The sequence below is a fragment of the Blennius ocellaris genome, assembly GCF_963422515.1.
Source record: "Blennius ocellaris genome assembly, chromosome: 8".
In the NCBI taxonomy this organism is placed as follows: Eukaryota; Metazoa; Chordata; class Actinopteri; order Blenniiformes; family Blenniidae; genus Blennius; species Blennius ocellaris.
Window position 1 is genome coordinate 27857132 of NC_137657.1, and position 27817 is coordinate 27884948.

At 48.4% G+C, this 27817-nt stretch overlaps 2 protein-coding genes across 2 annotated transcripts; both read left to right on the forward strand.

Moving 5' to 3' along the window:
- The first annotated feature begins 238 nt into the window (after positions 1-238).
- Positions 239-8976, forward strand: psmc4 (proteasome 26S subunit, ATPase 4). The gene is made up of 11 exons (XM_080500367.1): positions 239-278; positions 1750-1848; positions 2296-2482; positions 3805-3951; positions 5773-5882; positions 6344-6437; positions 6554-6721; positions 7385-7461; positions 7615-7783; positions 8522-8577; positions 8660-8976. Exons 1-11 carry the CDS (start codon positions 246-248, stop codon positions 8771-8773), a joined length of 1254 nt encoding a protein of 417 aa, XP_080356493.1. The 5' UTR covers positions 239-245; the 3' UTR covers positions 8774-8976.
- A 1424-nt stretch (positions 8977-10400) lies between these two features.
- LOC308134018 (beta-1,4-galactosyltransferase 3) lies at positions 10401-26165 on the forward strand. The gene is made up of 7 exons (XM_080501605.1): positions 10401-10504; positions 17885-18787; positions 20998-21233; positions 22394-22581; positions 22653-22775; positions 24024-24128; positions 25708-26165. Exons 2-7 carry the CDS (start codon positions 18493-18495, stop codon positions 25898-25900), a joined length of 1140 nt encoding a protein of 379 aa, XP_080357731.1. The 5' UTR covers positions 10401-10504; positions 17885-18492; the 3' UTR covers positions 25901-26165.
- The last annotated feature ends 1652 nt before the right edge of the window (positions 26166-27817 follow it).

Here is a 27817-nt window from a genome sequence, read left to right on the forward strand (position 1 = left end):
TATATAAACATTTCCATAAACACTTTGTTTCACATAATTGTCCCATTATTTGTTCTTGTATTGAAATATTGAAGTTATTAAATGAAAAATGTGTACACGTAAATAAATAAATTAGTTTAGTAAAACATAATAATGAACATGAATTTAAAATAGCGTTGGAAAAAAACCCATGTCAGGCTAAGAACTCCATTACCCATAAAGCCCCTGGTCGTCGTCCTACGTCATGACGTCACTTTCTAACCATCATGGAGGAGGTTGTATCCGTGGAGAAGAGCCCGGTGAGAAGCTCTCCCTTCACTTTTCTTTCTCTCCGCGCTTCGCTAACCCCGTTTATCCGGAGCTGTTTGCACGAGGACGCTTTCCGAGTATAGCCTTCCATGTGTGTCTTGATGTGGGCGTTTGTTTTGTCCGTCTTGTGGCTGAAACTCAAAACCTGCCGATTCATTGTGTTCGCTGCACTTAGCTCGGTCATGCTAGCTGCTAGCGTTAGCCTCGGGTTCAAAAGCGGCGAAAGAAATAAATCCAAAACGATTTTTATTCAGGGAAACTTGGGATCCTGACTCATCTGGAGATGTTCGAGTATGGTTCTGATTCAAATGTGTATATATACAGATATACATATCAAATATTAGTTTGAGCAGTTAAAGGAGGTTGACTGCAGGCGAGCTAGCTGTTAGCTTAGCTATGTCATTGAAATCTTTTTTTTAATATATATAAATACTATCGAGTATGTTTAAAAAGACATACGTTAACGTTGGCTCATTTTATAGACGTGTGTTTCTAATATGTATTCTGCTTCACTTCTTCTCCGAGACTTGGTTGTTAAAATTTTAATTCATTTTTTATTTGACATTATTTATTTTGACTTCACAGGTTTTGTATTTTCTACTATTGTGTGTGTTTAATTTTTTATTACTGTCATAACATTTTACTGCTGCTCACACTATTTTAACACTGCTACAGTGTGACGGCAAAGGACTATTCCAATCTGCTTGTATTTTATCGATGAAAAGTAATTTAATAATACTATATGACATTGTTATATATTTTATTTAAGGCTCAGGAAGCAGAGTGATTATGACATGTAATTATTGCTAATTGGAGAAGTGATAGGATTAAATGTTTTGCCTTTCCATTTATAGATTGTTAAACTAGTTTGCGTGTTTTTTTCTGATTTCTGATTATGTAAGTCGACATGTGTTTTTATATATAGCTATATATATACACACACACATGCCACAATTTCCAGACTGAGTGCACCTGAATATAAGCTGCACTCAAATTTAAAGAGAAAAAAACGAATGGCCGCAGTTACGTGATGCGCCTGAACGCATCACCCCTGTACTGAAGGCATGAAGCTCGTTAACCCATAAAAATCCATAAATCGGCTGCATCCTTGTTTAAGCCGCAGAGTTCAAGGTTTGTGGGGAGAAAAAAAGCAGTTTATCGTCTGGAAATCATGGCACATATGTATAAGCGTCATGGGGTCGTGTACACGGCAAAGATATCAAGTCAAAACGCAAAACCTCTATTGTTTTGGGGTCCATCTAAGTGATGATGATGATGATGCTTGGAGCCACTGAAAATGCAGCTTTTTAAAAAAAAATTCTAATTAGTAGCAGTTGTGCACATGCTCAGTTGAGCCAATCAGAACGAAGTTTTACCTCTTAAAATTGATGCTCTAATGAAGATGTGTGTGTGGGCTTTTCCTCATTAACAATGTATTTGTGTTGTTGTTGTGTTCGCCAGGAGGAGATGCCTGCAGTCCTGAGCTCCAGACCCCAGACGGGCCTGTCCTTCCTGGCTCCAGAACCAGAAGACCTGGAGGACCTTTACAGCCGTTACAAGGTTCTGGAACCGGCTCGGGATCCGGGTCGCTTTAGTCCAGCGGTCACATGCAGATTAATTCCGTCTCGCTGGGCAAGAAAGAAAAAAACAAAAACCCAACCTGTTTACAACGTAAACTCTTAAAGACGAGAATAAAACGTTAAAAAAAAAATCATCATGAAGGTTTTCCTACTTTTGCTTTCAAAGTTCCTTCATTGATCAGATATTGTTGACATTGAGAGAAATAAATGTAGTTTCTGAGCAGGAATGTGGGTTTTTTTCACTCTTATTGCTAAATGGAGTTCAGGATGTCCTCTAAGGAATCGTGTTATGGTTTCAGTACGAACAGTGTTTATTATCACAACCAAGTGTTTTCAAATTAACTGTGAACTCTTGAATCTCTGGAAATGTGATTTTTATTTATCGATTTAATAAAATTATTTTTTTCATTTCCTGCGTGTCTTCCAGAAGCTGCAGCAGGAGCTGGAGTTCCTGGAGGTGCAGGAGGAGTACATCAAAGATGAGCAGAAGAACCTGAAGAAGGAGTTCCTCCACGCCCAGGAGGAGGTGAAGAGGATACAGAGCATCCCGCTGGTCATCGGACAGTTCCTGGAGGCCGTGGACCAGAACACGGCCATCGTGGGCTCCACCACCGGTGAGCAGGGGGGGGGGCGGAGCCGGTTCTGGGTCTGTGGGAACCGGAGGAGCGGCGCTCGGATCTGTGGGAACCGGAGAACCGGGTCTGTGGGAACCGGAGAACGGCGCTCAGGATCTGTGGGAACCGGAGAACGGCGCTCAGGATCTGTGGGAACCGGAGAAGCGGCGCACGGGATCTGTGAGAACCGGCTCTCCGGGTCTGTAGGAACCGGAGAACCGGCTCTCCGGGTCTGTGGGAACCGGAGAACGGCGCTCGGGATCTGTAGGAACTGGAGAACGGCGCTCGGGATCTGTAGGAACTGGAGAGCCGGCTCTCCGGGACTGTAGGAACCGGAGAGCCGGCTCTCCGGGACTGTGGGAACCGGAGAACGGCGCTCGGGATCTGTAGGAACTGGAGAGCCGGCGCTCGGGATCTGTAGGAACTGGAGAGCCGGCTCTCCGGGACTGTGGGAACAGGAGAGCCGGCGCTCCGGGTCTGTGGGAACCGGAGAACCGGCTCCCCGGGTCTGTGGGAACCGGAGAACCGGGACTGTAGGAACCGGAGAAGCGGCGCACGGGATCTGTGAGAACCGGCTCTCCGGGTCTGTAGGAACCGGAGAACCGGCTCTCCGGGTCTGTGGGAACCGGAGAACGGCGCTCGGGATCTGTAGGAACCGGAGAGCCGGCTCTCCGGGACTGTGGGAACCGGAGAGCCGGCTCTCCGGGACTGTGGGAACCGGAGAGCCGGCGCTCCGGGACTGTGGGAACCGGAGAGCCGGCGCTCCGGGTCTGTGGGAACCGGAGGAGCGGCGCTCCGGGTCTGTGGGAACCGGAGGAGCGGCGCTCCGGGTCTGTGGGAACCGGAGGAGCGGCGCTCCGGGTCTGTGGGAACCGGAGGAGCGGCGCTCAGGATCTGTGGGAACCGGAGAACCGGGACTGTAGGAACCGGAGAACCGGCTCTCTGGGTCTGTGGGAACCGGAGAACTGGCTCAGGATCTGTAGGAACCTGAGAGCGGCTCTCCGGGTCTGTAATTAATGAAATAATTGATGTTTTGTGGCGACAAAGTGAAGAATTGAGAAACAAAACGCGGCTCCAGTATCAAACCTAAATTTGCGATTTCCTTCGCCTCCACATCGTTTTCCCGGAGCGTCTCTCAGAGAAACGCCAGAGAAACACGAGCGCCGGCGGCAAAAAAAGAGCCAAACGTGTCTCGAGGTCTCGGAATGTGGCGTGAATGAATAAAAGAAGAGCCGGCGCCTGTGAATCGTTGGTGAATTATGAACGAGCGAAGGGTTCAGGCTGAACACGGGTGAATTATTCAGCGGTTCCGTTCCTCCCAGGGTCCAACTACTACGTCCGCATCCTGAGCACCATCGACCGCGAGCTGCTGAAGCCCAACGCCTCGGTGGCGCTGCACAAGCACAGCAACGCCCTGGTGGACGTCCTGCCGCCCGAAGCCGACAGCAGCATCATGATGCTCACCTCCGGTACGCCGCAGCTTTTCTTTCAATGATGAACACATTTATTTGTTTGTTTTTTTACTATTTCAAACCTAAAAAGAAACGATAGAAAACTTAACGTGTTAGAAAAGGGGGAGGAGCTACACATTATTAAGTCCTACCACCTCTCCGGTCTCATCTGGTAGACTGGTAGACTCTAGACTGGTAGATTCCAGATTGATAGACCTGAGACTGGTAGATTCCAGATTGATAGGCTCTAGACTGGTAGATTCCAGATTGATAGGCTCTAGACTGGTAGATTCCAGATTGATAGGCTCTAGACTGGTAGATTCCAGATTGATAGACCTGGGACTGGTAGATTCCAGATTGATAGGCTCTAGACTGGTAGATTCCAGATTGATAGACCTGAGACTGGTAGATTCCAGATTGATTGGCTCTAGACTGGTAGATTCCAGATTGATTGGCTCTAGACTGGTAGATTCCAGATTGATAGACCTGAGACTGGTAGATTCCAGATTGATTGGCTCTAGACTGATAGATTCCAGATTGATAGACTCTAGACTGGTAGATTCCAGATTGATAGACCTGAGACTGGTAGATTCCAGATTGATAGACTCTAGACTGGTAGATTCCAGATTGATAGACTCTAGACTGGTAGATTCCAGATTGATAGACTCTAGACTGGTAGATTCCAGATTGATAGACTCTAGACTGGTAGATTCCAGATTGATAGACCTGAGACTGGTAGATTCCAGATTGATTGGCTCTAGACTGGTAGATTCCAGATTGATAGACCTGAGACTGGTAGATTCCAGATTGATAGGCTCTAGACTGGTAGATTCCAGATTGATCGACTCTAGACTGGTAAATTCTAGATTGATAGGCTCTAGACTGGTAGATTCCAGATTGATTGGCTCTAAACTGGTAGATTCCAGATTGATTGGCTCTAGACTGGTAGATTCCAGATTGATTGGCTCTTGACTGGTAGATTCCAGATTGATTGGCTCTAGCCTGGTAGATTCCAGATTGATTGGCTCTAGACTGGTAGATTCCAGATTGATTGGCTCTAGCCTGGGAGAGTCTAGATTGATAGACTCTCGACTGGTAGATTCCAGATTGATAGACCTGAGACTGGTAGACTCTAAACTGGTAGAAGATTCTGAGTGTGTTAATCTGCATCTCCACTGTTTGTAGTCGTGGATAAAAAGTGTCCAGTTTAAGGTCCAGTTCCTCTCTGGACACGTTCAGTCCACCTTGACTCACGTCCAGATGTTGTTAAATCCTACCACCTCTCCGGTCTCATCCATTTGCACCGTGCTTGTTTGTTTGTTTGTTTATTTATTTATTAAACCACAAAAGCTGGACAAACGACTAAATCAACTGGTGGCCTAGGTCAAAGGTCACGGGCAGCCTGTAGGGGGCAGCAACACGATGCACCGTCTTTTATTCGCCCATCAAACAAAGAAGAGACTCGACTTCCCGGCAAATCGAGCTTGAAATTTAAAAAAATTAGGGTTATATTATATTTCATGAATTTTATTAAACTTCATGTGAAAGAGCCCGATTTTTTTTTTTTTTTTCTCTCTCAATTTCCAAAAAATACAGGAGACGGACTCGTCTCCCGATTCTTTTGTCCACCAATATCAAATCGTAAAATGAAACTTGTTTCCGGGTGTCAAAAATAAAAATCGATTGGCTGAAAGCTACACGGACCCACGCCGTCGCCAAACAATCAAGAAATTCCCCCGACAATGGAATCCAATGTCTCTCGCTCTCTCTCTCTCTGTCTGTCTCTCTCTCTCACACACACACACACACACACACTCCCTCCCTCTCTCTCTCTCTCAGACCAGAAGCCAGACGTGATGTACGCTGACATCGGAGGGATGGACATCCAGAAACAGGAAGTCAGAGAAGCTGTGGAGCTGCCGCTCACACACTTTGAGCTCTACAAACAGGTTTGTCTTTAGATACCCCGGGGGGGGGGGGGGGGGGGGGGGGGGGGGGCGTGTCCACACCTTCACGTATACCAACTGTTATTGGCTGATCGTCCATATGAGGCTTTTAACACGGCTCTAAGAGGAGGGAAATTCTAAAACCCTGACAAAAGATGACTAATCGTCACAGCGCCCCTAAAGGCCTGGAGAGTGTACTGCACGCCCCGAAGCCTCGCGTTCACAGCGACGTGTGGACGGGGGGGTTTTCATCTAAAAAATATATATATATATCGTTTCGGCGTGTGTGAACGTGGCCTTGCTTTGTTCACAAAGGCAGAACCTGAAGTGATTCCAGCAGCCAATCGCAGCGCTGGAATCTTGTCGAGACTCCAGAGCTGCTTCACAGGAAGTGAAAGAGGAAACACAAGAGTCTCTGGTGGTTTGGAACTCTACTCTACTCTACTGTCTTTCTCTTCCCTCAGATCGGTATAGACCCTCCCCGTGGCGTCCTGATGTACGGCCCCCCAGGCTGTGGGAAGACCATGCTGGCCAAAGCCGTGGCTCATCACACCACCGGTCAGCGTCTCCCGGGAAACCACCTGCTCAGCTTCCAGTCTACAGCCCCTCCCCCCCCCCCCCCCCCCCCCCCCAGCTGAAGACGTTGTTTTTCTTCTTCTTCCCTTTGTCTCCAGCGGCCTTCATCCGCGTGGTGGGTTCAGAGTTCGTCCAGAAGTACCTGGGCGAGGGTCCCCGGATGGTGCGAGACGTCTTCCGGCTGGCCAAGGAGAACGCCCCCGCCATCATCTTCATCGACGAGATCGACGCCATCGCCACCAAGCGATTCGACGCCCAGACCGGAGGTACGAGCCTCTTCTGCCCCAACCGCTTAGACTCGGCGGAGTGAGGGATTAAACATCGAGAGTCAAAGCAGAGGAGGTTAAAAGTCCTCGTGAAATGGAAAACACTACTTTGCTAAAAAACGATAGTTGGGGTTCTACTTGTAAGGTTCCTCCGACTCTGCCCCACCACTGTTGTCGCGTAACAAAGTTATTTGAATTTTGAATCTCCAGCCGAGGAAGTCGGGGGAATCCTTCTTCTTCGTGGGCCATTGTGGGCGGAGCCTATGTGTGACGTCACGAGTTGTGCAGATCTCCATCTGTTGTGTTTATATTGGCTTGTTTCCCTCTTCCAAGTTTTTACAGTGTTTTGAAGTTATAGTCGGCGTTTTATGAGCCTTGACGAAAGATTGAGCCTGGAAGAGACCAGAGAGGAGAAAAGGAGCACGGGCGGCGGGAGCCGCTAGCTGTTAGCTCGTGCCCAGCAGAGGAAATAGCGCCCTTTATCGGCTATTTTCTCGCAGATTGTCGTGTTTTAACATTTTACCCTCGTGGCCAGTTAGCATAACAAAATGTCCCTAGAAGCGACGGCCAGAGTGTTTTGGAGGTGGAATCTTCATTTCACTAGGACTTTAGCTTGTTTCCGCTTGAGACGGAGGAAGTTCAATGTCGGTGTTCCTCCTGCAGCGGACCGGGAGGTTCAGAGGATCCTGCTGGAGCTGCTCAATCAGATGGACGGCTTCGACCAGAACGTCAATGTCAAGGTGAATAACCCCTCCCCCACCCCCAAACATCTGAAAAGACTTGGATGTTACTATCCTCCCATTGACCAGCAGGGGGCAGCGCAGTGCTCCTCACAAAGAGCTGAGCCACATTTAGCCCTGAAACTAACTGCCCCCCCCCCCACACTCCCCCAGGTGATCATGGCCACCAACAGAGCCGACACCCTGGACCCGGCCCTGCTGCGTCCCGGGCGTCTGGACAGGAAGATCGAGTTCCCGCTGCCGGACCGCCGGCAGAAACGCCTCATCTTCTCCACCATCACCAGCAAGATGAACCTGTCCGAGGAGGTGGACCTGGAGGACTGTATCCTCTGAGCTCCCAGACCGGGTTCCACAACCTTCTGGAGACCGTGGACTGGTAGATTCTAGATTGGTAGGCCTTGGAGTAGACTCTAGACTGGTAGATTCTAGATGGGTAGGCCTTGGACTGGTAGACCTGAGACCGGTAGATTCTAGATTGGTAGACCTTGGACTGGTAGACTCTCGACTGGTAGATTCTAGATTGGTAGGCCTTGGAGTAGACTCTAGACTGGTAGATTCTAGATAGGTAGGCCTTGGACTGGTAGACCTGAGAGCGGTAGATTCTCGATTGGTAGACCTGAGACTGTTAGATTCCAGATTGAAAGACTCTCGACTGGTAGATTCCAGATTGAAAGACTCTTGACTGGTAGATTCCAGATTGAAAAACTCTTGACTGGTAGATTCAAGATTGATAGACTCTCGACTGGTAGATTCAAGATTGATAGACTCTTGACTGGTAGATTCCAGATTGAAAAACTCTTGACTGGTAGATTCAAGATTGATAGACTCTCGACTGGTAGATTCAAGATTGAAAGACTCTTGACTGGTAGATTCCAGATTGAAAAACTCTCGACTGGTAGAGTCCAGATTGATAGACCTGAGACTGGTAGACTCTAACGTGGTATAAGGTTCTGACTGCGTTAATCTGCATCTCCACTGTTTGTAGTCGTGGATGAAAAGTGTCCAGTTTAAGGTCCAGTTCCTCTCTGGAGACGTTCAGTCCACCTTGACTCACGACCAGATGTTGCCCGGCCAGACAAGATCTCTGGAGCAGACATCAACTCCATCTGCCAGGAGGTACACACACACACACACACACACACACAGTAAACCTGTCAAAATAATGCTAGCTGCTAATGCTAACCCGTTGTTGTTCCAGGCCGGCATGCTGGCGGTGCGAGAGAACCGCTACATCGTTCTGGCCAAAGACTTCGAGAAAGCATACAAGACGGTGATCAAGAAGGACGAGCAGGAGCACGAGTTCTACAAGTAGACAAGCTCCGCCCCCTCCGGCGCCCTCACCTGACCACCTGCATCTGTGTGTGTGTGTGTGTGTGTGTGTGTCCGACCCCCCCCCCCCCCCCCCCGGAAGGAGTGTTTTCCTACAGGCAGTCTGCTGGACTCCCCGTGTGTCACCAGATGTTTGTTTCACCAACTCGTTCAAAACACCATTAAAGGTTTTTCTTTTTTTTTTCATAAAAATTGGACTGTTTGGTTCTTTCAATACTGAAGTTACTTGTATAGTTACTGAGTACACTGTGTTGTAGTGTATCGTGGATAGTCTGAGTACAGTTACTTCACTAGTTACTGTAAATAAAGTAACTACATAACTGTACTCTTTATTTACTCTAACTTTTAACAGTTGGCTCTATAGTCACTTTTCTAGTAGCTATTACTTAATAGTTACTTTTTTATTTAGTTTGTTAAAACAAGTTACTTTCCTAGTAATGATAAATGAAGTAATTAGTTACATGGTCAAGTATCAGTTCTTGGTTATTATTTTCCAAATAGTTTACAATTACCTCTTTAGAAAGTAATGGAGTTAAAAAATATCTATGTAGTACACAGTTGCAATTTCCTGTAAATAAAAGCTACTTTGATCTTTTACTTCCGGAGTGAACATATATTCCTGGTAACTAAATATAAAGTATCAAATTACCAGCTGAAGCACAATAACGTTACATATTTAAATATTGTTTTATTTCTTTGGTTTGAAGTTATATATCCAGTTTAAGGTGATTTAAACGTCAACTACAAGTTAATTCAATGAATTTCAATGACGGAGAAGTGAAATTGACAGTTCAAATAAATCGAACTGACGTGAGGAAACCAGGAAAACCACGTGATACATCCCAGGTGTTGCGGTGTTTTATGTTTCCTGGATGATTCAGCCAACAGGAAGTGACCTCTCCCTCTGACACGCGCACACACACACAGACAACAAAAGAATTGACTTATCACAAAGCAGCTCAACTAAAAGACTTACAAAACTTATAAAACTTAAAAACAACCTGACAGGGCTTTTTTTTTTTTTATTTATTACCGGAATTAACAGAAATCAACAAGTAAACCATAAAATGAAAGAGACATCGTGTCCAAACTAGAAACGGGAAATCTCACCAATAGAAAAAGAAGTGACAAAAAAACAAATTTTTTGTCTGAAAATGACCTTAAAGTAACAAAAAGACCATAAAAAGCTTTTTTTTCTCATGCGTTTGTATCACGAGTGACAGAATCTCAATTATCTCATCATTTTTCTCCATTCTTCAGTTAAATGTGTTTTATTGCGGAAATAAAAGTCCCGATCGAAGCTTTAAAAATGAGCGAAAAGACGACAGAAGTTCATCGTTTCTTCATTTCCTTCCTCTTTTTGTGTCGAAATTAGTTTGAGTTTGTTTTTAATCGCTTCGGCTTCTTTTTTTTTTTTTTTTTTTTGTTTCTTTGTAAAAAGAAAAAAAAAAGTTTTTTTTTTCCATTTCCTTTCGTTTTTGTGGTTTTTGGTTTATAGTTCGCGCGCACACGCGCACACGCTCGCGCGCCAGGAGAAGGGGAGGGGGGTGGGGGGGTTAAGGGGAGGGGAAACTCCGCAGCGGACTAACTTCAGACTCGGCTCCGGTCCTCCGGTTCTCCCTCCGGTCCTCCGCCAGCAGAGACGCGGTCCTCCCCGGCGGCTCCAGGACCGACCCCCCGCCCCCCCCCCAGCAAGCTCCGCCGAAGCCGTCCGGTAAGCGACCGAGCCGGGACCCGGAGGTCCGCGGCGGCGCGTAGAGTCAAGCGGGGCGACGCTAGCGAGCTAAGCGGCTAACAAGAGCGCGGTTCTCGGGGCAGCGGTGCGCGGCGCGGCTCGGCTCGGCTCGGCTCACAGCTGGCTTCCTTCCCCCTCCTCCTCCTCCTCGGAGCGGCTTCCAGAGGCCGCGGAGGTACTGCGGCGGCCGGGAACGGGCTCGGAATTGGAGGAGGAGGGGGGGGGGGGGTTTGGTTGGGGGTCGTGCGGGGAATTGTGCGCCATCTGTGAAGCCCGTGGAGCGAAACGCGGCTCCTGCACGTGTTTGCGCAACTTTTGTTTGTGTTGTTGTTTTCCCGTCAAGGTGCTGCGTTCAAGGACTGCGCACGTCCAACTTCCAGGCGCACTTCAGCGGTTTGTTATGAGGGGATAACTGCCCCCTCCACCCTCCCCCCCCCCCCCCTTCCTGCCCCCCCTCAGACAGGTCCGGTCAGTCCTGTTCGCTTCTCGCTGCCTCCACAGCCGAACAAAGGGCCCCAAACCGCGGCCCCATCCCCCCCCCCCCCCCCTCCAGCCCCTCATGCACTCTTGTCAGTGGGGTCAAAGTCCCCCCCTCCAGACCCCCCAAATATACTCCCCCCCCCACCCCCCCTGCTCACAGCTGGAGAACCATTACAAACAAAACGCCAGTGGCACCAGAGGGGCACCAGGAGGAACCCCGAAAACATTCCTCTGGTTGAAACCTGTTGGCCTTTGACACATCAAAGGCCAACAGGTTTCAACCACTACTGTTGGTAGTGAGTCGACGTCGTCTTGTTTTGTTTGTTTGTTTTTCGTGGATGGTTTTTTTTTTCTCCCGGTGATCGGGGGGGACCAGTGAGGGCTACTGGCTCGCTAACGTCTCCGTTTCCACAACGACGCTCGGCGGCCCGAAGACGAGGCTGGCGTCGTTATTGGCGACTGTCAAAATAATAAAAGCACCGAGTTTTACTGTCAAAATAAATAAGTGGACGTAAAAACTTGAGGAGGAGGAGAAAGACGGTTTTGGCTCGAACGTCTCGGGTGTTTTCAGTCGGAGCCGGTTCCCGACGGACCCGGCGTTCTGGTTCTTGTGGTCTGTTGTGGGTCCTCGGGGCCCAGGGGGAGGATTCTGGTCTCCATGGCGACCACTGGCTCGGTGGATTTTCCCCGGTGAGCTCTGGAACCTGCAGCTGAAAGCAGAAAGAGGAGGATGAGGATGAGGATGAGGAGGAAGATGTGTCCCGGTGGACCCGGGACTCGCTGGGCCGCACGTAGAGACGAAGACGCTCGGCAATGGGGGTGGTTGCCATGGCGCATCGCCGGCACGCGTCGTCATGGCGGCGCTGTCGTGTTTGCACTTTGCCTTCACCGCCTGGTTTGTGTTGCTCGTCCTGCGGAGACGAGACGGACGGCGCTTTGTTTTTAAAACGTGGTTTTATCGGGAGACTCGCGCGACACCAAACCTCCCGAACGAGCTTCTGTTCGTCTTCCGCACCAGGTGAAAACGCAAGGCGATGTCGTGTTTTGACCGTCGGTTTCCACGACGACGGCAATGAAAACGCAACTTTTAGAAAAGCGACGCGGCAAAAACACTGCTCCTGGTCCTGGACGCCACGTTGGTAGGAACTAGTTCTTCTGCACATGCTCAGTAGAGCCCATCAGAACAACGTTTCCTCTGTGGTGTCGTGACTCCATATTCTCCTGGGACGTGGTGCTTTTATTTTTTAAAGTCACCGTAATAACAATCCAACTTGGTGGTTTTACTTTGAAAGTCACTGTAATAACAATCCAACTTGTTAGTTTTATTTTGACAAGTCACCACATTAACAATCCATCTTGGTGGTTTTACTTTGAAAATTACTCTAATAACGATCCAACTTGCTGGTTTTACTTTGAAAATCAACATAATAACGATCCAACTTGGTGGTTTTACTTTGAAAATTACTGTAATAACAATCCAACTTGGTTGTTTTACTTTGAAAATTACTGTAATAACAATGCAACTTGGTTGTTTTACTTTGAAAATTACTGTAATAACAATCCAACTTGGTTGTTTTACTTTGAAAATCACCATAATATAAAAATTAAAATAAATCAGATGGTGTTGAATTCGTCCCTTTTTTTCCCCTCAATTTCAAGATTTTATGGAGAAAATAACATTTTTGTTTTTAGTGGACATGCAAAGCAGTCCAATGTGTCCCACACTCGAGCCCGTCCCTGAACGCCTCACCACATTCTTCAGCAGAAACTCTGTGAACCGTGTTTTTGAAAATTCCTCCAGAAGCTGCAGAATTTCACAAGAGAGACGATGAACCGTCCTGAGCGAGGAAGACGAGACGGTTCCAGATGAGGACGAGACGTTCCAGATGAGGACGAGACGTTCCAGACGAAGACGAGACGGTTCCAGATGAAGTAGAGGCGGTTCCAGATGAAGACGAGACGAGACGGTTCCAGATGAAGACGAGACGGTTCCAGATGAAGACGAGGCGGTTCCAGATGAAGACGAGACGGTTCCAGATGAAGACGAGGCGGTTCCAGATGAAGACGAGACGAGGCGGTTCCAAATGAGGACGAGACGGTTCCAGATGAAGACTCCGGAACAGAGATTCAGTTAATAATAATAATAACAACAATAAATTATTTCAAGGTGTCTTTCTGGGCCCTCAAGGACACCTTACAATAAAACGGTTGTCTCCCCTCGGGACGTTCTGTCTCGGCGTCCTCTCCGGACCCGTTGGCTTATTTATGGATGAAAATGATCCGGAGGACTCCAAACGTCCTCCAGATCGTCCAGACGACACGTCGGCTGCGTATCGACGAGGAAGACGTTCTTCGCCACCACTTCAGTTCCACAGGTCTTCTAGCGTCGCAGTACCAGTTTTCACCACCAGGTTTTTGTTTTGAGTCGTTCCTGACTGTGGACTCGGGGGTGTCTTCGCTTGGACACATGATAAACTGGCCTCTTCCGTCTCCACGCTGGACAAAAGACACGTCAGTCTTGCGTAATTACCGCTGAACGTTTCCATGGCCTGGAATGTAGTAAATTATACGTCAGTGAACACTTCTGGAAGGTGCGGAACGTTTACTTTACTTCCTATTCAGACCGTTTTCATTAACGTCTTGAGGTGCGGCGATGATTTAATTGGTTAAGGACAAGCCCAGCAGGCGTGACGTCATCTTTTATTTTTTTGAACATTTAAAAGTAATTCTTAAATTAACTGATGAATCTTTCAGTCGAAGGCTTTTTGCACCGTCGTGAACTATGGGGGTCCCAGGACGGGTCCCTGTGGAACACCACGTCCTAGCTCAACCGCATCTGATGCAGAATCACAACTTGTTCACTTTCTACACGTTGCTGCTTTCGTCAACTTTATCGCTGCGCCGAGTCGTCGATTAACGGCAGAGGAAACGGGATCATCGATTAGTTAAAGTTACTCCTAAGTCACCCGGGTCCCGGTGTAGATCCCTGTGGAACGCCAGGTTTTGGATTCACCGTATTTAATCGAGATTATCTGTTTTGTTTTGACAAGTACTTTGGAATCTTTCTGGTCTTTTCAATGCAAGAAATGAACTTAAAAGTAATTAGACATGCTGCTTTTAAAAGACTCTTTTAAGTTTCTTATCATCCCTGTACCTCGTGTGGTTTAATTCGGCGATAAAAACTCCGCGGGTCCCGGCACAGACCCCCTGTGGAGCACCACATTTGTTTTTCCCCACACTGTGTCTTAATATTCCTGTATATTTTTGCCAGTTTATGATCTTTTCCACTGCAACTTGACACCCGATGCAGAAACGCTCGGCTCGGCAAAAGGAAACCATTTAAATAAAAAGCTGTTTTGGTCTCGCGGAGTCTTTGAGACGTGGAGAAGTTCCGAGTGGCGCCGGCGGCGATGAGAACCAGCTGTTTTGTGGAATCTGTGGCTCCGATAACCGGCCGCCGGTCAGGAGGTCCGCGGCTCCACGCGGCACTTTTCCAGGCCTGGAAGTGGTTTCGGAAACAAACTGAGCGCAAACACGTCGCCGAGGAAACGGACGGAGTTTCGAAACCGTCGCTGTGGAACTTTTATGAAAACAGAAATGCAAAAAAAAAAAACGTGTGACTGAAACATAAAGGAGATGTTTTCGGGGTTTTTTTAAACCCCCATGAGCCTCTCCATCTCAGATCTGTCTGCACGTTGGTAGCATTAGCATTAGGAGTTAGCCTCTCCGTCTAAGATGGGACTGCATGTTGGTAGCATTAGCGCTTAGCCTCTCCATCTGAGATCTGTCATGGGCGTATTTAGTATCAGCAGTTAGCTTCCCATTCTAAAACCTGCCAGTATGTTGGTAGCATTAGCTTTAGCAGTTAGCTTCCCACTCTTAAAATCTGCTGGTATGTTGGTAGCATTAGTATCAGCAGTTAGCTTCCCATTCTAAAACCTGCCGGTATGTTGGTAGCATTAGTTTAGCAGTTAGCTGCCCACTCTTAAAATCTGCTGGTATGTTGGTAGCATTAGTATCAGCAGTTAGCTTCCCATTCTAAAACCTGCCGGTATGTTGGTAGCATTAGCTTTAGCAGTTAGCTTCCCACTCTTAAAATCTGACGGTATGTTTGTAGCATTTGCATTAGCAGTTAGCTTTCCATTCTAAAATCTGCCGGTGTGTTGGTAGCATTAGCAGTTAGCTTCCCATTCTAAAACCTGCCGGTATGTTGGTAGCATTAGCTTTAGCAGTTAGCTTCCTACTCTTAAAATCTGCCGGTATGTTGGTAGCATTATTATTAGCAGTTAGCTTCCCATTCTAAAATCTGCCAGTATGTTGGTAGCGTTGGCAATCTGCTTGTAATGCCCCCCCCCCCCCCCCCCCCCCCCACCCGATCTGGAGCAGTGTATGACTCAATGTTGTCGCTTTAGGCTCTAAGATGTGCTGCCGACTGTAAATTACAGTCCCTGGATGATGATGTTTGTGATGATCTATATTTAACCTCACCCCCCCCACCCCCCTCCCCCAAAAGTCCTTTTACATTCATGTGTCCAAGCATGTGTGTGCACATAGCTTATACATGTAATATTAATGCCCCCGCCCCCGGGCACCGAGGGGACACGGCCCATTTGTCGGCTGTTGTGTGCTGTTGCTGTTCAAAGCACTTAATGCACCGTGAAGGGGGGGGCGGGAGGGGGGGGGGTCGGAGCACACGGTCCATATCATTTCTCACCATGCTAACTGTAGCATTTCTAAGTCCATGTGGACAAGAAGGATGAACTAGACCACGGCTCTTCCTCCACCCCCCCCCCCCCCAACCCACACTCCCCCCCCCCACTCCCCCAGTCTCTGTCCGATAAGTCACGACTCGGGTACGTTTCCGCCCCGGGGCGGTGACGGGATCGTGTCTCATCCCAGCGACTGTCCTGGATTGGGGATGTTGGGAAGGTGCTTTGTTTCCAGGTATAACTTCTCTCCCCCCCCCCCCCCCCCCGGGGGGGGAAGTGTCCCACTGTATGGAGGGCGGGGGCGCCACGATACCACACTTCCTGTTACGAACGCGTAAACATGATCCTGCACTCGTCTTTTTCGGCGAGGAACGAAATGTCCCGAGTTCAGGCAACGCGACATCAGAGCTGAAAACGGGGGGTGGAAGGGGGGGGGGTCACACGGCCTCTCACCGCGGTGGCCTGTTTCAGGTTTCCAGGACGGTTTCCCGCCTCAAGGCCTCGTTTGCGCCACGACGGTTCAAGCGAAAACTCGTGGGGGGTTTTTTGCGTTTCCAGAAAGTCCCGCCCAGAGAAGGTTTTGTGTTTTCACTTGTTGCCATGTCAACAGCCTGGTCATTTACCCTCGGATCTCAGTAATGACCCCCCTCTCCCCTCCCCTCCCCCAGTCGGGATTATCGACGGTCTTCGTGGCATGATCTTTATGAAGCATATCTATAATCTACCAGGTTATTAAGGGGAAGTGAGAGGGCTCAGCCTCACATCTGCTCACACGCCTCCGTCCACGTGCCGCGGATTTGTATCTGTAAAACTTTCTTCACCGATGGGGGGGGGCGGGGGAAAGGGGGGGTCGGGGGTCTGTTTTCACGATATCGGTGTTCGGAACTGTGAAGCTTTTATTCCGGCTCCTCAGGCGGAAAGATTCTCTCCCCCCCCCCCCCCCCCGACTGTAAGTCGTTCCTCCTGCTCAGGCACCTGGAAACCAACATGGCCGACCCGGAGTTTTATCGTCCACGTCGGTAGTTTGACATTTGAGACTCCAACATCCTCCGATTCCTCGTCGGTCCACGACGACGTCTGTTTTCTCCATTCTGGTCACGTTTACGGCGTCTTGTTCTCCCGAGTAATTTTAATTTCCTAAAACAAGCGACGGCGCCCTCCAGTGGCCCGGCAGACCAACGGCGGCGGTTCCTCCTCCTCCTCGACGTAGAGACTTTTGCGTCAATGCTAACAGTTAGCAGAAGTCAGTATATAACCTGCAGTGAAATAAGTTCCGCACCGAAACGAAACTTTTTATAGGACGGAAGAATCTAAAATGAAGAAAAATGTAAATATAGAACACAAGTGAAGAAAATGGCAATAATAACAGTGCAACATCTTGTCCGTTAGCCCGAGTTAGAATCCCCCCCCCCACCCCCCCCACTGCCCCCCCGGCCTGCAAGTGTGCAGTGGGATTAGGATTAGCGGTCTGAGTCCGGCCCGCTTTAACCAGCACTAATTGATCTGCAGCCTGATGTGTTGGACCGCGTGGGGTTAGCGTCTGTGCCGCGGCGCCGCTCTAAGGAACGGCGTTTCGGAAAAGTCTTGCATTTACACGGCGACGTTTTTAAAAAATTAGGTCTGTTTCCGTAGAAACGCTGAAATTAATGTCGGGCGTGCCGAGTGGCGGGAGGCGTGACACTCCCCTTGTCCTGGTTGTCAGTCTACTGAGCGTGTGCACATATACGGGTCGCGTTTCCGAAAATGTTGCATTTTTTTTTGTCCCGTTTCCACGGCGACAGAGGCGTCTCCAGCAAGTCCTTTAAAACGGACCCTCGAGACGTTACGAGGGTTTTCACCTCAAAGCTGTCGCGTAAGCAGGGCAGAGATCAGGAAGTTTCACCCCCCCCACTGCAGGTCTCCGGGCGGGGGTGGGGGAGCGAGCGAGGTGGGGGGGTGGGGGGGGGGGGGTGTGATTAGTCAGGATTGTTTCTCATGTAAACACACAATCTGTTTGTTTGGACGGCACACAGCAGGTCAGGGTTTGTTTACGCCGGAGAAACGGCTGATTTCAACAGTTTCAGGGTCGTGAGTTTAACTAACGGCTTCTCATTGTCACCCCCCCCCCCCCCCCCCCACCCCCCACAACACCCCCCCTCCTCCTCCTCTTCCTCCTCTGCTTCGTCTTCAGAGTCGAGTTGCTGTTCCTCCTCCTGCTGGATTGCATCATTATGGGACAATAACAGTGGGAAGCAAAGCTCTCCCTCCTTTTTCTCCGCCCCCCCCCCTCTCCTCCTCCTCCTCCCATCACATACTGATCCCTCCCCCACCCCCCCCCCCCCCCCCCCGGTCAGGGTTCCACTCCCCCTCGTCTGAGTAATCCTCAGTGAGTCCGAGGCCGTCCACGGCTGCACTTCTTCTGTCATGGCGGCTGCTGCTGTGGTCGCCTCCCTCATCGGAGGGCGTGGGGGGGGGCAGCAGTAGGCCTGAAGCCCCCCAGTGGAGGAGGAGGAGGAGGAGGAGGAGGAGAATGAGCCGGTGGCGGCTGGACCCACGCGGCGGGGAAGTCGGTGACCTGGCGCCGTGCAGCCTCTGCTGAGCAGACGGCCACTTTTTCTTCTTCTTCTTCTTCTTCTTCTTCTTGAGGACTCGGGACACGTTTCCCCAGCTCGGAACCCCCCCCACCCCTCCCCCCACTCCACCAAAAGTGCCTTCCTCCTCCTCTCACTACACCCCCACCCCCCCCCCAACCACCACCACCACCACACACGGACTCCTGAACCTCCCCACGCCTCCGCCATGCTCAGCATTCAGTCCAAATGGCGTTACCTATTCATGTTCCTGGGCATCCAGCTGGTTGTCATGGCGCTGCTGTCCCGGGAGGGCTACCAGCGGAGGGTCACCTACTTCATCCGCATCTTCCGCAAGCCCGACGCGTCCGGACGCAACCACAGCGCCACGGCGGGTTCGCCGGCGCTCGCCGGAGGCGACGTGTACGCTAACCTGTCCCAGCTGAGCAGAGCCCAGGGCGGCGGCGGCGGCGGCGGCGGCGGCGGCGACATGCCGTACTGCTCCCGGACCTCGCCGCTCATCGGTGAGTCGACGAGCCTCGCGCTTTAGTTTGAGTTCATGTTCTTGCACTTAAACTACAGTTTTTATCGGACAGGAGAGTCACAAGAACTTTTTAATTTAGAACACAAACATAGAAATGTAGCAGAATATATCACATTATTAATAATAAAGGAACTTAAGGCAGAGAAAAGATGGAAGATCAACATAGAAAGCAGTGAGACTCAGTTAAACTCTTTTAAAATCTTATTAACGTTCCAGCCTTTTTTCTTTTTTCTGCCACTTTTTCAGTTTGTTTCTAAGTGACGGTCGATTATTCAGATGTGATCTGCTGCCGCTGTGGAACGATTGTTTGATATCAGTATATGTGTTATATGATGCCTGCCTGATAGAAACGGATAAATAGAAGGTGTTGGTTGTAATAAATAGAGTTCACTTTTACTATGTTTTTCCACAAAACGCCTTTAATCTGAATTTATTTCGGCGGTTCAGAAAAACAAAATGGAACAAACGCTCAATTATTCAACTAATCAGCTGAAAGGCTGTCGGTTCAATACTATAGTGTTAATATATATATATATATTATATATGTATATGCTGTTTCCGTTTAACATTTATGTCTGGACTTGTCTTTTATTGTTTGGGGCTTGTCAAAGAAAAAACACTCGCTCTGGGCAGAATATTGAGTTTATCTATATTTATCTATGATATTCTTTATCACAATATTTACCTTATTATATTAAGTATTATAAAATGTATTGCATTGTTACATATTGAGTTTAAAATGTATTGCATTGTTACATATTGAGTTTAAAATGTATTACATTGTTACATGTTGAGTTTAAAATGTATTACATTGTTACATGTTGAGTTTAAAATGTGTTACATTGTTACATGTTGAGTTTAAAATGTGTTACATTGTTACATGTTGAGTTTAAAATGTATTACATTGTTACATGTTGAGTTTAAAATGTGTTACATTGTTACATATTGAGATGAGAATGTGTTATATTGTTTCATTGTTACATTAACCTGAACCCATTTCCTGTGGAACCTCCGGTTCTGCGTTTCTGTAACGGAACCAGACACAGAAATGAGCCTGAGGTTAAATTACGACCTGGTGAGTTGGTATCTCCTCCTCCTCCTCCACCTCCTTCTCCCAGGAGAGTCCAGTTCTTCCTGTTCTGCCGGCGGAGGTCTAGGAAAACAGTAGAGGACGTAGAGCTGAAAGCCTCCGTCTCCTCTCAGAGCTTCGCCCTCTACAAACAAAACCTCCACATTTGCCTCTCCAGCAGCTGCTCCGCTGCACATTTGGTTGCGTTTGCATGGCGTCTGGAGCTTTTTTTTTTTCTTCTTTTCTCCGGGTGGTTCCGTGGACGTGGCGTTTGGCTCCAGGCTCCCCGCGGTTTCCTCCTCCAGTTCCCTTTGTTTGTTCAGGGAGACGGACTGATAATAGAGCCTCGCCTTTAATGAGACAATGAGACGTGGGACGTGAGACGAAACCCCCCGAAGTGACGGACGGTCGGGGAAAACCAGGACTTTCAGGAGGTGGAGGTGGTGGAGGTGCAGGTGGAGGCGGAGGTCCCTCTTGCGCCTCGTCCACTTTCAACTGGTCAAAGTGACGAGACGTCGTCTGAAGCAGCTTCTGACGTGAAGCGACGGGGACGTTACCATGACAACGGTGCTCAGAGCCACTGACTTCACCGTAGTAACAATCCAACTGGGTGCTTTTATTTTGACAGTCACCTTAGTAACAATCCAACTGGGTGCTTTTATTTTGACAGTCACCGTAATAACAATCCAACTTGTTGCTTTTATTTTGACAGTCACCGTAATAACAATCCAACTGGGTGCTTTTATTTTGACAGTCACCGTAATAACAATCCAACTTGGTAGTTTTATTTTGACAGCCACCGCAAGAACAATCCAACTTGGGGCTTTTATTTTGATAGTCATCATAATAACAATCCAACTTGGTACTTTTATCTTGACATTTGCGATAATAACAATCCAACTTGATAGTTTTGTTTTGACAGTCATAACAATCCAACTTGATGCTTTTATTTTGACAGTCACTGTAATAACAATCCAACTTAGTCATTTTATTTTGACAGTCACTGTAATAACAATCCAACTTGTAGGGAACAGGGGAATCGGTTCGTCACTGTATTCATGTAATGTTTGTCCATCACCTCCACCCTTCACTGACGGAGGTCTGCTCCTCCTCCTCCACAGGGGGTCCGATCCACGTCACCTTCCCCTCCGGCCTCACGCTGGCCGAGGTCCAGAGGAAGAACCCCCTGGTGGTCCGGGGGGGGCGCTACAGGCCGCCGGGCTGCGAGTCCAGGCACCGGACCGCCGTCATCATCCCTCACCGCCACAGAGAGCACCACCTCAAGTTCCTGCTGTACTACCTCCACCCCTTCCTGCAGCGGCAGCAGCTCAACTACGGAATCTACATCATCCACCAGGTCTGAGAACACCACCGTGTTGTTAATCTACATCAACATATTAATAATCTACATCAACATGTTATTGATCTACATCAACATATTAATAATCTACGTCAACATGTTATTAATCTACATCAACATATTAATAATCTACGTCAACATGTTATTAATCTACGTCAATAACATGTTATCAATCTACGTCAACATGTTATTTGTCTAAGTCAATATGTTATTAATCTACGCCAACGTGATATTAATCTACACCAACAGCATGTTATTTATCTACACCAACATTTTATTAATCTACGTCAACATGTTATTAACCTACGTCAACCGGTAGCTTGTAGTTCAGCAGGTTGATCAACAGCCTCTGGCGTCACCGATCAGTTGATTAGTTAATCACCTGATTAACAATAAAAAGTGAAGCGTCTCATGATGTCACAGGACAGGAAGCAGCTTTAATTTGAAGGTTAGAGGTCCTAAGACTGAACCCTGTGGAACTCCATGTTTAACAGCAGGCCCGAGACCACCAACATGGTGGTGGTGTAGGTTCTACAGGAGACTCCAACGTTCCATTGAGCTCTTCCTCCTCCTCCTCTTCCTCTTCCTCCTCCTCTTCCTCCTCCTCTTCTTCCTCCCCCTCCTCCTCCTCCTCCTCTTCCTCGCCCTCCTACTCTTCCTCCCCTTCCTCCTCCCCCTCCCCCTCCTCCTCCTCTTCCTGCTCCTCCTCCTACTCTTCCTCCTCCCCTCCTCCTCCTCCCCCACACCCCTCCTCCTCCTCTTCCTCCTTTCCCTCCTCCTCCTCTTCCTCCTCTTCCTCCTCCTCCTCCTCCCCTCTTCCTCCTCCCCCTCTTCCTCCCCCTCTTCCTCCCCCTCTTCCTCCCCCTCTTCCTCCTCCTCTTCCTCCTCCTCTTCCTCCTCCTCTTCCTCCTACTCCTCCTCTTCCTCTTCCTCCTCCTCCTCCTCCCCTCTTCCTCCTCCCCCTCTTCCTCCCCCTCTTCCTCCCCCTCTTCCTCCTCCTCTTCCTCCTCCTCTTCCTCCTCCTCTTCCTCCTCCTCCTCTTCCTCTTCCTACTCCTCCTCTTCCTCCTCTTCCCCCTCCTCCTCTTCTTCCTCCTCCCCATCCTCTTCCTCGTCCTCCTCCTCTTCCTCGTCCTCCTCCCCCTCCTCCTCCTCCAGGCTGGGAACTACACCTTCAACCGAGCCAAGCTGATGAACGTGGGTTTCCGTGAGGCGATGAGGGAGGAGGACTGGGACTGCCTCTTCTTCCACGACGTGGACCTGATCCCCGAGGACGACCGCAACACCTACGTGTGCGACGCCAACCCCAAGCACGCCGCCATCGCCATGGACAAGTTCGGCTACAAGTAGGAGGTTCCCCACCCCCAACCCCCCCCCCCCCGGGTCTCGGTCTGACGTGTGGTTGTCCCTCCTCCAGGCTGCCGTACAAGATGTACTTCGGAGGCGTGTCGGCGCTGTCGCCGCTGCACTACCTGAAGATGAACGGCTTCCCCAACAACTACTGGGGCTGGGGCGGCGAGGACGACGACATCGGGGTCAGGTGAGGCCCGGAACCAATCAGCAGGCGCCACGCGGGTGGAACCTCGGCACGGCCGCGACCTCGCGTGACGACGTAGAAACGCCCGTTGTGTTTTCGGAGGGTCGGAGTCGGTGGAGTTTTTTTGGAAACTGGCAAAAACGGCACGTACTGGAAACATCTGGTTCAGGTCTGGGTCCTGGTTCTGGTTCTGGTTCTGGTTCAGGTTCAGGTTCAGGTCCGGGTCCTGGTTCAGGTCTGGGTTCGGGTCCTGGTTCAGGTTCAGGTTCAGGTTCAGGTCCGGGTCCGGGTCCTGGTCCAGCTCACCATGTTGGTAGTGACGAGTACAGTCGTTCTGCACATGCTCAGTCGAGCTCAACGGAACATAGTTTCCTCAGTGGTGTCATGACTCCCAGTCCATACTCTTCTGGGCTTGGTGCTTTTATTTTGACATTCACCGTAATAACAATCCAACATGGGAGTTTTATTTTGACAGTCACTGTAATAACAATCCAACTGGGTACTTTTATTTTGACAGCCACCTTAATAACAATCCAACTTGGGAGTTTTATTTTGACAGCCACCTTAATAACAATCCAACTTGGGAGTTTTATTTTGACAGTCACTGTAATAACAATCCAACTGGGTACTTTTATTTTGACAGCCACCTTAATAACAATCCAACTTGGGAGTTTTATTTTGACAGTCACTGTAATAACAATCCAACTGGGTACTTTTATTTTGACAGCCACCTTAATAACAATCCAACTTGGGAGTTTTATTTTGACAGTCACTGTAATAACAATCCAACTGGGTACTTTTATTTTGACAGTCACCTTAATAACAATCCAACTTGGGAGTTTTATTTTACCAGTCACTGTAATAACAATCCAACTGGGTACTTTTATTTTGACAGTCACCATAGTAACAATCCAACTTGGTACTTTTATTTTGACAGCCACCTTAATAACAATCCAACTGGGTGCTTTTATTTTGACAGTCACTGTAATAACAATCCAACTTGGTACTTTTATTTTGACAGTCACCATAGAAACAATCCAACTCGGTACTTTTATTTTGACAGCCACCATAATAACAATCCAGCTGGTTGGTCTGTCCACTAGAATGTCCTCCGCTGCTGCAGCATCAAGTCAACAACTAACTTCCTGTTCAGTCCGACTCGGCGTTTCCGAGAGACAACTAAACGGCCTGAAGACGTCCGTCCCACTCAGAGTGTCTCTTGTGTCCTCAGAGTGTCTCTTGTGTCCTCAGAGTGTCTCTGGCCGGGATGTACATCACCCGGCCGTCGGTGAAGGTCGGCCGCTACAAGATGATCAAACACAAGCTGGACAAAGGAAACGACGTGAATCCCAAGAGGTAGGACCGGGGCCTCGCCGGCAAGGTTCATGTTCTCTCTAAAAAGCTTCGGAAGAAACGAAAACTGCTTAAATAAGGTTAGAAAAGGCTTAAAAGTTAAACAAAAACATTAAAAAAAAAAAATTGTATAATTTAAGAACAGATAAAATGACTTACTAAGCATTTAAAAGGCTTGAATATTGTTTTTTTTGTTTGTTATTGAACTTTTAATTTGAAAAACAAGAACAGATAATCCATGTTGCTCACACTTGATGAAAGATGACATTAAATTCTATAAACAAACAAAAAGGGCAAAAAAAAAGTCACATGTAATCTTGTATATTCACCATAATCTGCCTGTCCTGTACACAAATATCCACGTTTTTAAAAAGTTTTAAAACCAATTTTTAAAAAGAAAGCTTGGAAACGAGAGGCCATAGGAAGGTAGAAAAAAATGTAGGATTAAAAAAAAAAAGGCTTTGAAAAGTGTAAAGAAAAAGCTATTTGAAAAAAACTAATTTAAATGTTTTAAAGTGTTAAAAATATCTCGAAGTTAAAACAAACCAGTGTAGCTGCTGGAAGATGGTTTACACTGCGTTTAAACAAAAACAAACTTTGTGGCGTTCAGTTCATGAAGGATTCAAAGTATTTTAAACAAAGAGAAAAGTTTCTTCATGCTGAGTGGACTGAACCTTTGTACTGGTTCTACTGTGTTCATGGTTCTGTGACAGAACCACAGCACCCTCCAGTGGTCCCACATGTGAACTGCAGAGTTCTCAGGGTTTTTTGTTTTTTTTACATCCCAGCTTAAAATGCAGCATAAAGATTAACCAAACTTAAACAGACTTTTTTCTGCTTTTAACAATGTGAATGAGATTTACGCTCTAGAACCACACTCTATAGAATCACACTTTATAAAACTACACCCGAGAACCAGACTCTATAGAACCACAGTCTATAAAACTATACTCTAGCACCACACTTTATAGAACCACACTGTAGCAACAGACTCTATAGAACTAGACTCTCTATAGAACCACATTCTAACACCAGACTATAGAACCAGACTATAGAACCAGACTCTATAGAAGGAGACTCTCTCGCACCAGACTCTATAGAACCACACTCAAGAACAAGACTCTATAGAACCAGATCCTCCTCAGAAACACACCCTATAGCACCAGACTCTATAGAACCACACTCTAACACCAGACTATGGAACCAGACTCTATAGAAGGAGACTCTCTCGCACCAGACTCTATAGAACCACACTCAAGAACAAGACTCTATCGAACTAGATCCTCTACAGAAACACACCCTATAGCACCAGACTCTGTAGAACCACACTCTAGCAACAGACTCTATAGAACTAGACTCTCTAGACCCAGGCTCTATAGAACCAGACTCCATAGAACTAGACTCTCTAGACCCAGGCTCTATAGAAGTAGACTCTATAGAACTAGGGGCGGAGACGTTCAGATTGTGTGGCGGGATTCAAGCCGTGGTTCCTGTCGGGTAGTGGTCCCAGCGGAGTTTGAACGCGGGTGCCGGTTCCGCGTTCCGGGTTCGTGCTCCGCTGACGTTGTGGTGTCTGTCGAAGGTTCAACATGTTGGCCAAGACCCGCCAGACGTGGAAGCTGGACGGGATGAACACGGTGGAGTACGAGGTGGTGTCCCGGGAGTACCTGCCGCTCTACACCAACATCACCGTCCACATCGGCACCGAGGCCGGCCTGCACGCCGCGCCGCCGCCGGCCACGCCCAGACCCACCGGAAAACTGAAGGACAAGTAGCGCCCCCCCCCCTGCTGGGACTCCTGGGGGCGGAGCCAACACTCGGACTCTATGAGTTTGTATCTGCAGCACTGTGGTCGCTGGATAAACCGACGAGGCCTTAGATTGACCACCCCTCCCCCCACCGTCACCCTCTCAGCCCCTCCCCCCCACCATCACCTCCTCAGCCACTCCCCCCACCGTCAGCCCCTCCCCCCACCGTCACCCTCTCAGCCCCTCCCCCCCATCATCACCCCCTCAGCCTCTCCCCCCACCGTCAGCCACTCCCCCCACCGTCAGCCCCTCCCCCCACCGTCACCCTCTCAGCCCCTCCCCCCCACCATCACCTCCTCAGCCACTCCCCCCACCGTCAGCCCCTCCCCCCACCGTCACCCTCTCAGCCCCTCCCCCCATCATCACCCCCTCAGCTCCTCCCCCCACCATCAGCCCCTCCCCCCCGCCACTCGGTTCCAGGTGTGCGTGAAGCTGCTCGACAGGTCGCCACATATCCCATCAGCCACTTTGTTCGGAGGAGCTTCTCCACAATGGACCGTGACGGGGGAGGGGCGTCCACTTCCTGTGATGTAATAAGTGGGAGGAGTTTCATCGCCTGTGTTCAGACCTACACACACACACACACACACACACACACGAGGTGTTCAGGGACGGATCCGTAGCGTAGGATATACGAGTTAACCTTGGATTTACAGTGATTTCTTTTTTTAATTTTACATTTCTTTCTCAACTTTCAATTATTTGTTTAAACAAATTCACATTGTTTTATTTTTTTTTAAATAGATTTTACAGTCAAAACTAAACTCTTTCAGGGATGAACCTCATCATCATCACATGACGTTTTTCCATCCTCATCCTCAGATCCTATAAATGACCCGACACGCCCGCGAGGCGTTCAGGTTCAGATCTTCAGCGTAGGTCAAGTGAGTTTCCTCACAAATGGACTTCATGGATCAAATCTGCGTCTCGGTAAGAGGAGAAGTGGAACCAGACCGGCGTTCCAGGCGTCACGATATCAAGACAAACAGAGAACGCGTCCCGAGGTTCTCCAGAGAGACTCCAGGAAAAAGTTCCAGGATGAAGGTTTGACACGAGGAGACGAACTCCGATCGAGCTGATTGGTTGATCCACTAATCTTGATATGAAGCTGGATTACATGTCTTCCTGTGTGTGTGCGTGTGTGCGCGTGTGTGTGTGTTTGTGAGAGAGACATCAGAATGGCGTCTCTTTATTTTTTTACATATAAAGCTCTATATTCAGACATGCTGTAATAATCTGCCTTCAGGAGGGAAACCAGCGCTCAAGTTCTCTACGAGAACAAAAGCAGGCGTCGGATTTATTGCACGTTTTAATTTTTTTTCGTTTTTGGGGGAAAATTGTTTTTTTAATTTGTATTTTTTTTTTTTTTTTTTTATGTTTATTTCCCCTTTTGGTTATTTCTCTCGTAGCACATCTGTCCAGTCCGACGGCACTTTCTTTTCTTAATCGAATCAAATGAATCGATCAGGTTTCTCCCTCTCAAGTCGTATCTTCTTCTACACCTTAAAACACATCGTCCTTCTGGAATAATTCATATTCGTTTGCTGTGTGTGATTCCGACTCATCCGGGACGGAAATCATGAAGTAAATCCGCCGTGATTTGAGTTCACAGACGTTCTCCACTTGGATCTTTTGCCGGTGAGCAGAACCGGCAGCCTTGTGCTGTAATACCAGCTCCCGCCACCGGAGGGCCGACGGCGGCAAATCCTCACTGAACCATTAACAGACCAAAGACACAACATGAGGGGTTCAGTTCCTGGTTTTATTGAAGTTATTCAAGGTTTCAGAAGGAGTTGATTGTGTGTTTGATCTCCGTGTGTACACTATCATTACACACACACGCACACACACACACACGTGCAAACATGATTGATACATGCATCC

Excerpts from the sequence above, each read along its gene's own strand:
- psmc4 (XM_080500367.1), top strand. The coding sequence starts at position 246 with ATGGAGGAGGTTGTATCCGTGGAGAAGAGCCCG. Across the intron at positions 1,849-2,295 it reads ACCTTTACAGCCGTTACAAG|AAGCTGCAGCAGGAGCTGGA; the intron begins GTTCTGGAACCG and ends CGTGTCTTCCAG. Across the intron at positions 5,883-6,343 it reads ACTTTGAGCTCTACAAACAG|ATCGGTATAGACCCTCCCCG; the intron begins GTTTGTCTTTAG and ends CTCTTCCCTCAG.
- LOC308134018 (XM_080501605.1), top strand. The coding sequence starts at position 18,493 with ATGCTCAGCATTCAGTCCAAATGGCGTTACCTATTCATGTTCCTGGGC. Across the intron at positions 21,234-22,393 it reads GAATCTACATCATCCACCAG|GCTGGGAACTACACCTTCAA; the intron begins GTCTGAGAACAC and ends CTCCTCCTCCAG. Across the intron at positions 22,776-24,023 it reads GACGACGACATCGGGGTCAG|AGTGTCTCTGGCCGGGATGT; the intron begins GTGAGGCCCGGA and ends TTGTGTCCTCAG.